The following is an 18,022-nucleotide window of genomic DNA, read 5'->3' as shown; positions in this document are numbered from 1 at the left end:
CAGAACATGTATACAATATAAAAAGAGGTTTGGAGACACACAGTGTCTCCAACTACTTCAAAATCAAACACAACCAGAACCCAGAGGGACTTATCTGTAGGGGCATAGAGTGCCCAAAAGCCAATTGGAGAGGGGTGATAGACTCAATTATTTATCCAAAAGGGAGACCTTTTGGATCTATACTTTGAGGACCCTGTCACCCCATGGCCTAAATATAGATTTTGATCTGGCCTCTTTTTTTGGCTGATTGAGCGATCTCTGTCCTCGCCAGATTTACTTGTCTGTGTTCATTTATATTCATCAACATGTATTAACATACATCTAGTTAAGAATTTGTGTATCAATAATCCAATTGTTTATATTATATATATTTTTTATTAGTTGGAATGTAGTATTATCACCTATTCATGCCTGATACACTGCCACTTAATCCCAGGGCTTGTCTCCTTAGTGGCAATAATCGTGTTGCAAATTATGGGCGTATTTAATTTCATTTTTATTGTATTAATTGCCAATTGGTCCCAGGGGGGTGGGTGTCACCCTCAATGGTATAAATACACCAGTAGTTAAGAACTCCCCCTCACCACTGATGAAGTGACCACTTTGAGTCACGAAACGCGTTTGGAGAGGGAGGAGTTGAGACTGAAGTGTCCGGTAGCAAGGAGAGTGGAGGGGGCGCCATCGTGTGACGTCAGTGTGTTGCGCGGAGACAGGCGGCGGTCTCTGGAACTGAGAGCACTGAGAGCGCGATCAGCCTAGTGTTCACTACCCCTCACCTTAACAAGCTGCGGACGGCACGTTGTCAGTTGTTCTGTAACAGCACGGTTTATGTGAGTAAGCCTTTGGCTGTTTTTTACTGTTTTTAATGTCATTAAAGTTTTTAGCAATCTGCACCATCATCTCCTATGTCATTTCCTTTCCGGGAACCCACGGAGATCACCTTTGAGTGATCAGGCTGTGAGTTAACAGGAGAGTGAGCTGACGTATGATTGACAACACGGGGGATTCGTGAGGTCCAGGAGAAGAAGTTGATAAAAGCACAGATTCTCTCAAATGAACATAGACACAATACTTTTGTAAGTTTATTACTTTTAAGCCCTTTTTGGAGTCATCTGTTGGTACTTGTGGCTGCGCAATGGTTTCTTTCCCTTTGTCTATTATACTGCAGGAGGAATTTGGAAGCAGCAGCTAGTAACTGAACCACCACTTCGTTTCCAATTGGAACATTAAGAGAACTTTCCCAATCTATATGGACATATCATTGGACTGGGGTATTGTTGTCACTTCTAGTGCCGGGTCACTGCACTTTTGTATTATTGTCTGTTAAACGAATTTGTGAGTTATTTGTTAGGCAGGGACCCCATGGCAGCTTATATCTAATCACAAGTAGATTTATTATCACTTACATTGTAATCATAAAATTAATGGTCACAGCGCTGAGCTTTAGGGTACCAATTCACTATTCATTCACTGTGACGTATAGGGTGTTGGAACTCTCAGGAACTATAGATAATGAAAAATTATTTTTATTTCATAGATCAACATTTCGGTCCCATTGAGAAAGGCCCTGCAATGGGACGGAAATGTTGATCTATGGCAGGGGTGCAAACTTTTTCCTCTGCGCCCCCCTGCCTGCACTCCACAAAGCCCCCCCGCTCGCGCTCCCCCTCCTTACCTTGTCTCTGGCGTTCTGATCTTGTGACATCATATGACTTCACATTGCCATGGCGACACGTCGCCAGAAGCCACCGGAGACCAGGTAAGGGACCTTACAGAGGCCTCGCGCACGCACCCCAGCATTCTAAATGATATACTGTAATATATATATATATATATATATATATATATATATATATATGTATATACACACACACACACACACACAAGGGGTGTGTCTCATACATTTAGTTACTTTTGATATATATATATATTTATTTTCTTATTCCATTTGATTTATCTCTATTATATATACTTGTCATTGTTTAGCAGCATCAGTATTTAGGAGTTTAGTGGTCATTGTTTTACTTATATTTTATTTTTGTGTTTTCTGTGTTCTAATAAAATCCATATTTGTGCTATCAAATTTGAGTGCTTTATATAGGACTTCTTTTGCTTGTGTGTGTGTATATATATTTATATATTGTACAAGGCCAACAAAATAAGAAGACCACAGGAAGGAATTGGCGGGAACATCTTTCGGCTGAAGCAGCGTGGATGTGCCCGATCCGCTCTCAAACCCTTCCTAATGACACCTCTGAGGACCAGCCTTCCATCAGATTTCCCACCCCCTAACTGCCTAATGTCAATAACACCACCTTAACCCCAACCACACAAAGTGACAAGGTGGGAAAAGGAAGGGGACCTCGGTCCTGTTGTCCTGCCCACCCTTCCCCTAATAGTTAGGACTATTTTCAGTTTAAAAGGTGGTTAAAAGCTTAAAAATGTAATGTACTGCAATATTCAGTGGAAAGGAAAATCATTCTTAACCACATTAAAAGGTTTCTTAAGAATCTACATAAACAATATGTGTATTTTAAAGTTGAGACGGTACAGTATAAGTTTGCTCCTGTGAAGAATATTAGGGGCAACACCATCTTACAGTGTTCTCCCCCCTTCTTCCCCTCCTCTCCCTCCCTCTAGAGACTGTCTGTTGGCTTCAGACTAAACATATAATCGGGCTGAGTCATATATTTACTCAGAGCTATGGCAGCAGCAGTGGGGAGATGCTTTCAGTTAACATAGTCTGTAGCTTGCGGTGACCCGACACAGCGCAGGGAGAAAGTGACTTCTGGATTGAGTTCTGAAGTCAGAGCTCCCCCTGCAGCCCTTTCTCCTCTAACAGACGAGTGCTCCTATGTGTTGTTTAGTCTAAGGATGCACTTCAGTGCCAGGGGGCCAGAGAGCACACACACACCAAAGTGCTGCTGGGTGCGATCAGCACTGAAAGGGTCCTGCAGTGAATGATTCGGAACACAGCTTTTTGAAACAAGAGTGTACACTGTGTACAAACAGCTTTGCTTCAAAGTTCAATTTTTCAAAGTTTTATGTTAGAGCCGGTCAAATGTAAAATGTAAATTTTTAAAGAGATCAATTTTTCTTAACCCATTCAACACTGGGGATGTCCACGTGCAACACATCCAGGCCCTTCCAGCATGGGTGACGTGTACTTCACACCTACTAATACTGTGTGTGCATGTACCACTCTTAAAAAGTTCAACCAAAAATCTGGCATCTTAGGGGATATTTATCGATCTGCTATCTGTAAAACTGGGACAATAAATATCCACAAATGTATGTAATGTAAAACATGCTGGTATGTTTGTCTTTCTCAACTCACCAGGGTTATCACAGCTAAATATTCCATTGCTTTTAATGGGCAAAAAAGAGCTTCTGCTAAAGAAAATCTTTGCATTACGACTGTATTCTCTGTTAAACTGCCTGAGCTCCTGTGTATTGCAGAACAAGGGTAAAAAAGCAAATGGAAACATTTTATTTCACTTAAGTTTCATTGCTAATTACCTGCATCATATACGCATGGCAAGGGTTAAGGAAAAAAAACAAAGAAATATGAACCGTATGGAAAAAGGCAATCCAGCTTGCCAAAGAGCCTTCTATACTTAGTATAGTATTAGCGGTCTAGGATGTTTGGCCGTGGGCGCAACTAAAAAGCCGCCGACGCTCCACCTTCACGCATGTCACCGCCGGGACTACTCACCGCAGGGCACCTCGCCGCTGAACATCTCGCTACCGATTCAACCTCCCTACCGGCAGCCGCCATCTGCCATCTTTAAATGTCCTCAGCTGCAGGGCTACTCACGCGACCTTTAACCAAGGTATACACCCGATGCAAATAAATTGGATTGGGCATGCATAAAACATGCTTTATTTAAAATCCTTTTTTTTTTTAAATGTTATAGTTATTCTCAATGGCCAATACAAGATAATATACTACTTATGCTGCTGCTGCTGCTGCTGCTTTAAGCCTACAGCAGTTGATTTGGCATGAGCATCACATATTGGAAGACAGTCTTGCTTAAATGTCTGTGGTTACATAGATTTAATTGGATTTTCACTCTTCTCACAAGTTAGCATTTACTATATCTATTGGGTCTCTGAATAGCTATTCTTTTTCGTGTGGAATTTCAGGAATTAATAATGAATACAGTATTTCTGTGATTTAAATACTATTGTGGTCACCACAGAGTTATTTAAAGGCTTTGCATGATTTATTTATTTTTCCAAAGGGTAATATGTTTCGGATAAAAGTGGAAAACTTAAGGCAATCCAGTGTCAAAAGAACTTGCAAGGAATTGCACACAAAACATTGCAGGCCCCCTTTGGACCTTAAATGGGTAATGCCTCCTAGGACCAAAGTATAGTAATGCCAGTGATATGTTTAAGGGGTTAAATCTGAATGACTGGTCCATTTTTTTTTTTAATAAACATCTGACACCAATAAGTATATATAAAAATAGTTCATTTGTAAACATGGTGATCTATGATTTGGGGAGGAGGGGGGATTGGATTTTTCGTCTGGCTACTCCCTTATCTGTTGTCATTGTGTGTTGAACAAGTGTTTGCTCAGAAAAAAACCTTCCTTTTTAAATCTAGGAACAATTACCAGCTTATGTGTGAACGAAAGCACAATTATAATGGTTGTCAGGAGTTAATATCTTTTAACACTCCCTCTGATCCAGCTTTCTCTCTCTCTCTCTCTTTTTCTCTCTATAGCCGGAGACCGCCTCCCTCGCCCACGTGTCCCTCTATTATCCGTCCTACAGACTCGTCCCTGTTAGATTAAGTCAAGCCCCCAGCATGACAGTTAATGCTATCAGTACAAATGTGTCTGTCTCTTTATCACTTTTACTCCCGCTCTCTGTAATTGTCACCCTTACTGATGTAGAACAGCCGCATGCGTGGATATCTTGTGTCCCAGCACTGCTGTAATATGCACTATTGTTCCCTTTGCTGCTGGACTGGCCTGCAACGTATTTGAAAGGGATTTTCACATTTTTATCTGACCATTATTGCCATCTGTTCTGCTTCGCCTACATGGGCTTCTGTATGGCATTTTGCGTACAGTATATGGGAATAACAGTGTGACTAAATAGGGCTTTAATGTCTATGTCTCTCCACGTCACAACAGTTTTCTTTCCATTTTACTTGGGTTACTGTGCAATAAACACATTGGAAAACTTGCTGGAGAAATCTGGCATAGGATCATAAGAAGTTAGGAAAACAAAAATAGGTCAAAGGTAACTAACACTAAGGGTCCTCTTCTATAAGCCGGCCCATTTCCGCTGCCTGATTGAGCGTTGCTATAACGATATTCAGAAAGCCTCGATTATCTGTGATAGCAAAATTACCAAAACGGGCGAGTAGCCGGCGACGTGATGATCGCCTCTCCCAAAAGGCCTCACCAGGTGATTTGTTTTGGACGGCAGAGGGAGCTGCACAGAGAGAGTCGCCTCTCCTTGCGCATATCTCGCCAGCGATCAAAAGTTTTAAATATAAATTGTAATACTAGTGTAGATGAGCAGGGGGTCTCCGGAGCAGAACCGCATTGATTTCAGGTCCGGGGGACCCCCTGCTTCCTGAGATACAGGCCCCGTTATGGGGTGCCGGTATCTACTATGCATTTTATTCCCACGGTCACGTGACGTGAGACATGTAAATGCAAAGGAGATACCGGCACCCCATAACAGGGCCTGTATCTCAGGAAGCAGGGGGTTCCCGGACCTCAAACAACGCTGTTCTGCTCTGGAGACCCCCTGCTCATCTATACTAGTATTAAAATGTATATTAAAAAAACTTCATTACCTTACCGCCCAGCCGCTAAGACAATGAAGGGGTTAAACCTCAATAGTCTGTTTCTTGGGGCAGAGGGGGTTGATGAAAGGGGTAGTAGTCCCAGGGTGGTGTGCTTAGGCCTGCCTGGAAGGTTGCGGGATGAGTTAACCCCTTCACTACCATAGTGGTGGGAACCGCTATGGTAATGAAGGGGTTAACCAGTCCTGGTACCGCCCGGAAGGCCTAAACATCCATCCTTGGGGCTACTACCCCCTTCCCCGAATCCCTCTACCCCCAAGAAACAAAAATAAACACAACAACCCTACTACCCACCTTCGCTACCCCCAACAGCCTCCCCCCCCACCGGAACACATACAGTGCAGTAATGGGCAAAATTACTATTATCCACATATGGATAATAGTGAATTTGCCCATTATACAATCAAACATTAGCTAGCCAACAGAAATAAAGTAAATAAAACGTTCAACTTACCCCTGCCATCATGAAGGGTGTCCTCGTCAGCATACTCCGGGTCCATGTCCTCCGATGCCAGCAAGAATACAAGAAAAAATACAATCTAATGGCCCCTAACCCCTTGATCACCTTAGCGGTTAATTGATTTTACTTTATTAATGCTTGCTAATGTTTGATTTTATAATGGGCAAATGCACTATTATCCATATCTGGATAATAGTCATTTTGCTCATTACTGTACTGTATGTGTTTGGGGGGGGGGGGTTGTTGGGGGTAGAGGAGGTGAGTAGTATTGTTGTTGTGTTTTAAAATATTTATTGTGGGTAGCGAGGATGGGTGAAGTTGGCATTTGGCCCTTATTGGGTGTTTATACCTACCGGATGGGTAGCGGGTGGGGTTAACCCCTTCATTACCTTAGCGCTATTAACCGCTAAGATAATGAAGGAGTTAACTCCACCTGCAGCCCCCGCAAGTCCTAAACACCAAGGACCAAATACCACCTTCACCCATCCCTGCTACCCACACTAAACATGGGCAGTGGTAGTTAATCCCTTCATTGCCTTAGCAGTTAGCCGCTAAGGTAATTAAGTTGCCTGTACATGCATTTTAATTGCATGGGATTCATGCCGGGGGTCTCCGGTGCTGATATTAATGGGTATCAGCTCCGGGGACTCCCCCGGCATGAATCTGATGCAGGAAAAATTCATCATTTTTTTTTCTAAGTCCTCTCTCGCCGCCTTCTCTGCAGCTTCTCCCCAGCCTCACACCAACTTTTCCTGGCGGGAGGATTTTGGGAGAAACTCGCCATTCTAGAGCCGTGACTAGCTTCTAGAATTGCATGAGATTCAGAACCTGCCGATATGTGGGTTATCCCTGCTCACCCGGCGAACTTTTTTTGATGTCTGAAAATGTGGGTGATTTATGCCTTTATCGCCCACTCATCGAGGCTTACTGAATAGCAGTAGGCATTTTGGCCAATATGTGCTCGATAAGTGGCTTATCGAGGCTTATAGAATAGGCCCCTAAGTTTGTTTTTTATTTAATGGTTTTCCAATGGTTTCTTCTCAGGGCCCTGAACCAGACAAAGTTTTTGGGCCCACCAATTAATATCATTTTCATATGCAAATTAGGTGAATCCTTCTGTGTTTGCAAATGCATTAGGTTTTTCCTGAAGCCTGGTGGGGCCGATTCTTTTAAGAGGTTTGAGAATCACTGACATACTGTAAGTCTAGACAAATGGAAGATACATAGGCCTAAATTTAGTAAACAGTGCTAAGCTGTAAGGCACTTTACAGACCATTGAAAAAAATAGCCCGTAAGATGCTTTAAGACTTCGCACCGTGCAGTAATTATGTCCCATCAACATTATTATTTTGCTTAACACCTGCATTTCCAATATATTTGCAATATTTTCCAACAGTGCCTGTTTTTATCCTCTTTGTTTTTGGAAGGGAGCTGCAACACATTGCTTTGCAATTAGTGCAAGCCTCTCCCCAAAAGTGTTAACGATAGAGGAGGTAAGAAAATAGCTTTGGGGTATGCTGTCAAATGGGATATATATATATATATATATACATATATATATATATACTGCTTATAATAGCATCTACTACCCTTTCTGTCTTCATATTGTACTGTGTTGTGAATAATGTCAATGTATTGTGCCTATACTGTATAAATAAAAGATAACAGCAATGGTGAATGTTTTGTAAGTCTGTAAATAGTACTGTCCAGAGTCCTTTCTTTCGCCTTCTGTGTTATTCAGCATGAGCTCACTATGACCCATATTCACTAAATAATGCCAAGCTTTAGCACATCTTAACTCCCATTCATTTGAATGTGATTTAGGCCGTGTTAAATTGGAGTACCCTTTAATGAATATGGAGCTATGTTCACCACTGTTGCTGGAAGTGTGTAGAGATGTGCAAAAGTTTCACGTGAGGTTGTGAACCAGACAAAACGTGCCCTTTTTGAGTTGCGGGAAAAAAACCACGGAAGAGTCTGAGTTAAATTAATGTGCAATGCAATTTTGTTTACTTTGATCATTTGCGAAATTCCCTAAAACTATCAGATTTCCTTAATGCTGAGACTATAAATAAATAAAGTAGAATCGCAACCCGCTCAAATGCAAAAAGTATTGCAAACCCTTACATATTTATTGAAGATATCAAGTCTTGGGTCAGTCGTGGCTGAAAATTTGATATCTTCAATAAATATGTACGTTTTTGCAATACTTTTTGCATTTAGGTTGGCTTCCTCTTTAAATATGGCTAATTTGTGTATTTGACTGTATACACTGCTCTAGCACCCCATTTTGTTGTTTTGTAGCTATTTTTTTCTTCTCTATATAAGTGTGCAGAAATATTTTTGTTGTTTTTTTTTTTTTTTTTTAGCTTAGTACAAAAATAAAAAATCACTATTTATAAAGTTTCGCTCACTACAGTATATGGTGAGATTTTGCTGAATTTGGCCTATTGGCCGTTTGAGGTTTGGCGAAACTCTTCGCAGGGAATAGAATTTGCGGGGAAAACACTTACAGCTTCACAAATGCATTTTAGACAGGGTTGCCCATCACTACAAGGGTGTGGCGTTTACTTTTGAGCATAGAACCTTCTAGCAGCAAATAATTAATTGAACCTGCCTTACCAGGGTGTCTAAACGCACATTAAGTGCAAAATGCAGTTCTTTACATAGAGGAGACTTTTTTGGTCTTTAAAGTTCTTGTTGTAACACACACACAAAACATTTATATTTTTCCCAACAAAGACATCAGCTGCAAATTGTTCTGACCTTTTATGTCTCTCCCTTCTCTCAGCTTTGTGCTTTGCCCTCTCTATCTCTCTTCTTCACAGAAAGGGGCATGGATGCAGGGAAATACATTTCCATCTGGGATAGAGGTGTCAATTTAGCAAATTAGCAAATTTACAATATTATAGTAAAGCTACGGCCCCAGTCCTCCCTGCTGCACGTGCGTTGGAGGCATTGCGGCGCATGAAGAGACTACAGCCACGATCGGCTGTCTGTAGGGGAGCGCGGGAGGGGGCGGGGCCATGACGGGGTGCGGCTACGATGGGACATATCTGCCCTGCCAATGGATGTGTGCCAACCACGTGACCGCAGCACGGGAAGACAACATTTTTGTCTTCCCTGCCAGCGTACGCGTCACATTGCTTTACTCGCCCACATGCACACAGCCACTGTGGTGCGCTCACGCCCCCGTGACCACCAGGGACTCAGCCTTAGTAGGGGAAGACTTGGCAGGTCAAATATTCCTTATCTACTGCTAACAGTTATGTTTGTTATATGAGGATTTTGCTCTGTGAACATCTGCAGGCCACTGCTATCCTCTTTGTCTTCCCTCTCGTGACCTCTACAGGAGATATAGTAAGAATAACTCGCCTCCTCCAGTGGACGCAGTGTCCTTGCTCGACTGGTGATGTGTAGCTGAAGCTCACTGCTTTCTGTGTTTGTTTTCCAAGTATCTTCTGATTATTCCATCATCTGTAGGAATGGACCAGTGACGTCTGTCTCACCTGCTTTTTCCATTGTCTTTTATGGTCTGAAATAAGTTCCACATTGCATGTCTTTTAGTTTCTGTAAACGCAATCAGGCGCAACAGGAAAACTTCTCTGTAAGAAGAAATGCCATTAAAATAAAAAGAACAAGCCTAATTCTGCAGCATTATTTCTAAGCTGGTAATTTATGCTTTACAGGTTCTACATTTAGAGACATAAATATAAACACACAACCTCTAATGAAGAGTGCAATCTTGGATATGTACTGTATTATATTTATGGTCATTTTCTTCCGTTAATCCTTATTGCACAGGATGACAAGAGGGACGTTAATAATAGGAGGAGACCTAAACCTAACTTCAAGCAATGCCATAGACAGATCAGGCACACAGTGTAAAGTTTCATCATTCTTTCATTCTCTCCTTAAACAATATTCTCTTCTTGACACGTGGAGATACCAACACTCAACACAAAATCCTTTTTCATGAACGTGCACAAAACCTACTCCCAGATAGATTATTTATTTATTAATCGCCAAGCTTTCGTACTGGTTTATTCTTCTAAAAGTCATCCCATAATGTGGCCGGACAATGGTCTATACAGATCTGCCTAACGGGTTGGTACAGACCTCCACTTTTATATTCATGGTGACTAAATAACTCAGATGTCTAATCCAGATATAGTGGCACAGGGATCCCAAGACCTGGACCTTTTTTTCTCAACTAATGATACTCCTGACATATCATTGCAAGGTACCCTCTGGGTAATGCACAAAGCTCTCATTAAACTAGCTTCACAAAGGAAGAGAGAAAACATATATTTTGGTGATGGTAACAGTATGTGTGTATTGCACGTAGAGAAAAAATGTTCTTAAAAGCATATGCAACAACGGCATGGGTTTACCATGATAGATCCACATCAACCACGAAGGAACAGTGTCGTCAGCTGATGGATCCGATAGCCACGGAACTTCTTAGGAACAGCTTCCTATCCCTGGAGGTATGCGGATGGTATCCTCGACAGGTAAGGGTTCTTTCCTCTGCAGGAACCGATGTGGTGGAGGTATCCAAAGTGTCAAAAGTATCTGGAGCCACGGAGTGAACACGGACGGCGTGATGGTTATTATTCTCCAGCAAGGAAAGCAGCTGTCCTGTTTAGCAGTGGGGGTGGCTTGTGACGTCACCGCTGCATTGCAAAAGCAACAAGATGGCGGCCGTGCAAACAAAGCCCTGAATTACACCGCAAGGTAGATTTTGAATAGCTATGTTGCTACTATAGAATCAGGGACTTACACTTTTATAGTCCACATCCAACACGTTTCGTACAGATACATCTACTTCATGAAGTATACATTGTCACAAGCTTTACATATACAGGTAGTCCTCGCTATACAACGTTTCAATTTACAACGGATGGCTTATCCAACGCTTTACAATGCCTCCCTATGGGCTGTTTTTTGATGCCGGAATGCGTTATCCAACGCTCACCGCCACTGATTAACATGGAACTCACTTTACAACGGTTTCACTATCCAATGCTACTCCCAGAACGGATTCCGTTGGATAACCGAGGACTGCCTGTAAAAACAAGAAAGAAAAAGGGGGAAAGTAGTATTACTGCTTTAACGTAATGTATCCTTAGGTTGGGAGAAGAAATGCTTCAGAACAGTTTAGTTAAGAAACTGTCAGCATTGTATAGTTTGAATTTGTTATGCTAATGTTATTAATATATTAAGTGAGAATGGTACTTTAAAAATGATATAGCGGGTAAATGCAGGGGAGATAATGGTGTTAACCTTTACACAAGCGTGAGACTTATTACTTCTCATAAGGAAGTTAAATCTGTATGTTACATCAAAACAAGAAGGCAGGTTACTCTTTGTATTTCATATAGTTTTATTTAATAATTCATTTAAGGTGATTTCAAAGACAGAAAACAAAAGGAAAGCTTTGACCAACTCATTATAAAAGGGATTGCAACAGTCTCAAGATCGGCTATACATCTGGAAACCAACATGGGCATTCTGATCAAGCGAATAAAAGTTGGGTTCACATTAAATCTGATTAATATCCTGAAATATGGGAGGGATAAATTCTCCCATTAAAAAAAAAATCAATCTCAAACTATTTGGGAAAACTGAAATCAGATGTGGTGTTCAAAAAAGGTGATGTTCCCAGCACTCAATGTGAATATAATGAGAAAACACTGGAATATGCCAAAACATATCAATCGTATTGAGATATACACAGTATACAATCTGGAGGATGCTACAACTATCCTAAGGGAAATCTATGTGTACAAATACGTGCCAAAATCACGGAAGGGAAGAGGGGGAATGAAGGGAAAAAACAAGGGGAAAAGGGGTAAGGTTGTGACAATAATCTGCCTAACGGCAAAAAAATGGAGCAAATGTGATAAAGTTAAGGGGGACAACGTTTCAGGGCAGGATGCCCCTTCCTCAGCCCGTTCCCACAGATCCCTAAAAAAGGAACCTGTGGTACTTCCCTTCATACCATACCACAAATACCTCCCATCTGTACTGTAATCATGTACATAACTGAACAACATTATGTTGTAGTTCCATAGACAGGGAAGTCAATACACAGAGAAACACTCAATAATCCTATCAATGTGTCCACACAGGCTTACACTGCTATAGCCAGTAATCCAATCAATATCTGTTAAATGTTAACGGAGAAACCCTGGTACGTTGATGTATACAATTTCAGGTATGTCACAATATTAGATTAATGGAGAACCAGCCCAATACAATTATAATGAATAGGAATCTAGAGCAGACAAATAAGCAATGTTACTTTACATGTGGCTAACCCTATGGCAAAATCCCAATGAATAGGGAGAAAATGTCAGCAATTTAACAGACAAAAAAGTCAGCAGAGACAAGGTTCCACAAAAGTAGTATGTCTCATAAACTCATACGTGTCACCAGGCTCTGGAGCAGCATTGATGGCTACACTGGTAAACTTTACCTTGGAAGTGCTGTCTGTAACACAGTACTTTTTTCAGATGTGTTCCCACAGGAAGGTCCTGAAGGAGCACGGGCAAGAAACGTATCTGCTCCATCAGTTTATATGAAGAGTGCCTGGGGAATCTTTACTTAATCAGTGTTTCTACATGAAACACATCTAAGTGAGGTGGAACATGAAAAACTTAACTCGCACTGGGTTTAATATTGGAGATGCTGTATGCCTCTTTCAATTCCAAAGCCAGGGGTGTCGCGATCTTGATTTAAAAAAAAAAGGGGGGGGGGGGGGCTCGAGATAATAGAACACTCAAGGGTGTCAGATTCTCAATGTACATATTTGATTATTGATCTAGAAGTAAACAAAAAAACAATTTGTGTTATGTAACTTAATGCCCTGAACATTTACAGTAAATAATAATGTTTTGGACACAGTAAAACAAAAATCAAAAATTATGCAATTGGATTTTGGGAGGAGATTTTAATATAGAGCACAAAACAGTATCTCACACTTCCAGATCGGGGGAGACACAATAGAAGCCCCCAATAACATGCACTCAAGACCTTTTTAGTTTGTCAAATAATTATATAGTAGCTGAATAGATGAAGCTAGAGTCTTAGGATAGGCAACTGGAAACCGAAAAATAAAACTAATACGAATGGTAGGTAGATATTTTAATACATTAAAATTAGTTTAATTGGTATATAACATAATACAATGCATGAGGTTTAATAAAACAACATTTTCATGTGTGAGTAGTGTTGAATTGCTCTGTCAACAAGTCAGTGGGTATAGCTTGCTGTTACAGTGATTAACATCGCTAATCACAGTTCCGACTAGTTCCAATCAACTTAAATATGTTTGACAAGTTTCTAGATAAAAACTTTATATTTAAAAAGAAATATTAACTTAGTAGATGTTTGAAGGGCACTACACCTGGAAGATAAATAATTTACTTGTATGTCTAAAATGCATGTATCTCTACCCCGTATAGATTTTCTGCTAATACTGTACACCCTCTCCACTTTTATATAGTGGAAGAAGCAACAATTGAAACATTCACATTATCTCATCCTGCCCCCTTGTGGTTTAAAATAATTATAAATCATAATATAGGGGATTTCAGAGTCTGGAGCTTTCCAACGAGACTAAGGCCTCGGCCATGTTATCTGATTGCTGGCGGAAGCGCGCTCAGCACTGAGCCCCTACAGCCGCAATTAGAGCGGCTTTAGTAGGGGCTCACCTGCGCTTCCGCGCGCTTGCGGAAGCGCAGGTCTTAGGGGAATTTAAAATTCCCCCGCTTGCCGGCGAGACAGGCCGGTCACGTGAGCGGTTCGCCCAATGAGGGCGAACCAGCTCCGTGACGTCACTGGCTCCGGCCAGTGACGCGCCCGCCCCCTGAAGGCCCGCTGACGGCGCGTGCGGTAAGCAACCGCAAGGCCAGGGAAAGCACCCGCTTTCCCTGAGCCTCAGCGAGCAAGCAGGGAGCATGGACTCAGCCTTATGGTCTCCCACAGCTGTTAGAATCAAATGGGGGGGGGAGAATCAAATGGACAATATATAGAGATCTGTAAAAAAAGAAAAGTTATCAAAGGCCTATCAAACGTTTCAACAAAATCGAACGGAATCTACGAAAAAATCGTATTTGATGATTAAAAAAAATAATTTAAGGTCATAGAAAAAAAAAAAAGATGAATTAGATGAATGTCAGTTCTACAAATATGGCAACAAAATTGGCAAAATCTTGTCTAATCTTCTAAAAAATTATAGGCTGCAAAATATTATAGTGATAACAAAAAAGTGGTACTACGGCGCTCCTATATAGAGTGATATAATGTGCTTAAATAAGTGATTATGGTACATACACAAGTGTACAATAAATATTAAATGATATATCTATGTAAATAATGTGAACGTGCAAGTGCAAAAACAAGTAATAGGTCGCAGCTCAACCCTCTGAACAAAAGGTCCGGTTTTTCTTCCTTGTAGTTAATTCGATGCTTTGGGGAGCGCAGGTATCAAGATTTTCATCTAGAAAATTGTGAGTTTCCATTTGGCAAAATCCTAGAATTCAAAATAAATTTTGTGAAGCAGATCACACTATGTTGTTTAGTTTTTTTTGTTTGTTTTATATGGTGATATCTGCGCTCCCCAAAGCTACAAAATATTATAGCCCTGAAGGATCAGAATGGAGTTTTAAACTACTGTCTAGGGGAAAAGACATCCTCCAGATAGTTAAAACATGTTATGGGAAACTACACACAGGAGACAAAATGAATAATATAAGTAAACAATTTGGGGATAATTTAAATTGACCAAAATTAACCCCAAATCAAATAGTAAAATTAAATGGTAAAATCACATTAGAAGAGATAAATATTGTAATAAAAACTCTGAAGAATGCCAACTACCCAGGCATTGATGGCTACACTGGGGAAATCTATATAGTTCTAAGAGAAGAAATATCTCTGCAAATCACTGATCTTTTTGATGAATACAGAAACCACCCCAAAATAATTAAATAGTGCTTTTATAAGGGTGTTACTTAAACCAGGAAGAGAATAAACAAATCCATCTTCTTACATGCCTATATCACTGTTAAGTGTTGAATATAAAATCCTAACGCACATTATGTCAGAAAAGTTGTTTTTGACACTAAGAAATCCTTTGATTTAATTGAATGGGATAATTTATATAATACAACGAAGCAGTTTGGAAATACAGGAGATTTTATCAAATTATTAAAACCTTTGTATAAACTTCCCCAGACAGGGATTGTAGCAAATTGATTAATTTCAGTTCCATTTAGCATACTGGGGGTGCCACTGCTGGGATTGACCGGGGATGAGATATTACCACGGGGACCGGAAGTGGGCAGAGCAGGCAGGAAGTGCCGGAGGCCGGAGTTATCACTGGATAATCATTACGTCGAAACGCGTAGAGTCTGGCTCGTTAGCCATTTTACAGGAGGAAGAGAAGCAGAGGGAGTCTTGGTGGTGTCTTCCGTTCCGGCGAGCTGTGACGACACGATCCGGAAGTGACGTCACGGTGTCCAGACGCACGACAGAGCTGAGAGCAGTGTGTACCGGGCGGTGAGAGATTGCGACACACTAAAGACCCAGCTGCATACTGCCTTTACTTTTACGATCTATGTAAGCCTCCATTTGTGACCTTTATTTATAAAACTTTGTTATTCTATCTGCACCATGGCTATTTTCTCTTTTTCATGAGATTGCTGTCCGTTTATACCGCACCTGACTGGGATGTTTCACGGTTCCAGACAGATTCAATGCTTTAAAATCTACTTCGTTTGTGAGTTGTGATTTGGCAACCCCTTATATTTTTATCGACACTTTGTTACTGTATTACACTATATATTTTTTTTTTTTTTTTGGGTATCCACGACGCTCCCCTGGAATTCGATCAACCATTTACCATAGGAACAAGACAGGGATGTCCTTTATCACCCCTGCTTTTTTCCATGGCTCTTGAACCCTCTAACTTCACAAATCAGAGAAATTTAAGGGACTTAAGATAGGAAATCAATAATTAAAATTAACATTGTTTGCTGATAATATGCTTTTCTTCGTGACAGACCCTGATTCTTCTGTACCAGAAGGTAATAACATTATTGAGATGTTTAGTTCATTTTCAGGGTATGAGATTAATGTACACAAGTCAGAGGTACTGACACTAAACCCTTTGGTGAAACGAAATTTGAGATTAGATTAAACCATTCAAATTAGCCAGAGATACAATAAAATATCTAAGAGTTACGATAGCTCCAGGTGCTCTGTAAGCAAGGCTGTAATTTTCCCTAAATTATATGTGCAATATAGATGCTTCGAATACTTCTACAACATAAAGACGTACAAAATGACAATAGAAAAGCTATGGCTTTATTTTAGAAAGGAAAGAAAAGCAGAATAAAAATGAGTAAACTATACTTTTAAAAAAAACGGTGGTCTGACCATACCTAACATTAAATTATTCATCACTACTGACTGGATGCTTGACAGAAATTCATTAACGATTCCAGATTTGGAAAAAAAAACGTGTTCCATCTGTGGTCAATGTGTTTTTGCTTACATACCACAGGAAAACTTTTTCCAAAGAAGCTGGAAGAAAACATATTGGTTAGAGATACAGATAGAGCTTGGAGGTTTATGTGGAAGAACATTATGGCCAAAAGGAATCCTAACATTTCTTGATACTTATCTCTCACCAATAATCCTATTTTCAAGACCTGGGAGATAAAAGGGTATAAAACAAATTAAAGATGTACTACATAAAGAAAAACAAATAGTTTTATCATTTGCCAAATTTAAAAAATATATAATCGTCCAAATGAACAAATATTTATGCTCTTTCAAGCTCGACACTACATTAATCATTTGATGAAAGATAACCACCTCTGGCCTAGCAATGTGTTAATCGATTCTTTAGATTGACCGAGTTTGTCACGCATCATGTAAAATGTTTTATAATCCATTAATATCTGCAGGAATTGAAAATAAATGGAGTTGGGTAGTTGACAGAAAAGATGGAGGGCAAAGAGATGTCCCCCCCTCCCCAAGAGAAAATCACTTGTATGTACACCACTAATCTAAAACATAACATTTATTAAAGACTGATAAAACATGAATCAATAATATCTAAAACGAGTACACATACAACCTAATTGGACAAATGCTATGAGACACAGATGGTGGAATAACAGCTTATTACTCTAAGTGTGCCCCTGTGTCTCAAACGAATAAGTACTGTAAAAGGGAATGCTGGAGTAACGCAATTATATAAGGCTATGGTTGCTGAAAGGTAAGTGGCAAACCTAAATGAGAAAAGAGGTGCTGACAATATGCACTTAACTCATAATATGAATGAGGGTTATGTATCAACTCTAGTTAGCCACATAGGCAATAAATGGCTATAATAAAAGAGAATGCCATTGCAAGCACTACTGTGAGTATGCAAACCAAAAGCCCGGTAATCATTAAACAGCATCAACCCTAAATGGGATGACGGCGGCAGATAGTGTGGAGTGTCCCTCCTACAGTCTCTGTACGTTCTCCCTACCTACCAATTAGATTGTAAGCTCCTCGGAGCAGGGACTCCTCTTCCTTAATGTTACTTTTATGTCTGAAGCACTTATTCCCATGATCTGTTATTTATATTATTTGTTATTTATATGATATGTATTACTACTGTGAAGCGCTATGTACATTTATGGCGTTATATAAATAAAGACATACAATATA

The 18,022-nt window shown here is 40.3% G+C and overlaps 1 protein-coding gene across 8 annotated transcripts in view; it reads left to right on the top strand.

Annotated features, from left to right (window-relative positions):
- The window catches only part of DNM3 (dynamin 3), a 292,881-nt gene that overhangs the window by 245,437 nt on the left and 29,422 nt on the right, over window positions 1-18,022 (top strand). Inside the window, exon 22 of one of the 8 annotated variants that reach the window (XM_075616722.1) lies at window positions 4,732-5,440. The exons of the other annotated variants lie outside the window; for them this stretch is intronic. Coding sequence (XP_075472837.1) covers window positions 4,732-4,801 — 70 coding nt within the window. The 3' untranslated portion in view covers window positions 4,802-5,440. Of the gene's footprint in view, window positions 1-4,731; window positions 5,441-18,022 lie in introns of those variants that run through there. 8 annotated transcript variants of the gene reach the window in all.

Source organism: Ascaphus truei, chromosome 10, assembly GCF_040206685.1.
Source record: "Ascaphus truei isolate aAscTru1 chromosome 10, aAscTru1.hap1, whole genome shotgun sequence".
In the NCBI taxonomy this organism is placed as follows: Eukaryota; Metazoa; Chordata; class Amphibia; order Anura; family Ascaphidae; genus Ascaphus; species Ascaphus truei.
Note: the sequence above shows the minus strand (reverse complement) of the source record. Positions and strands in the feature narration are given on the sequence as shown.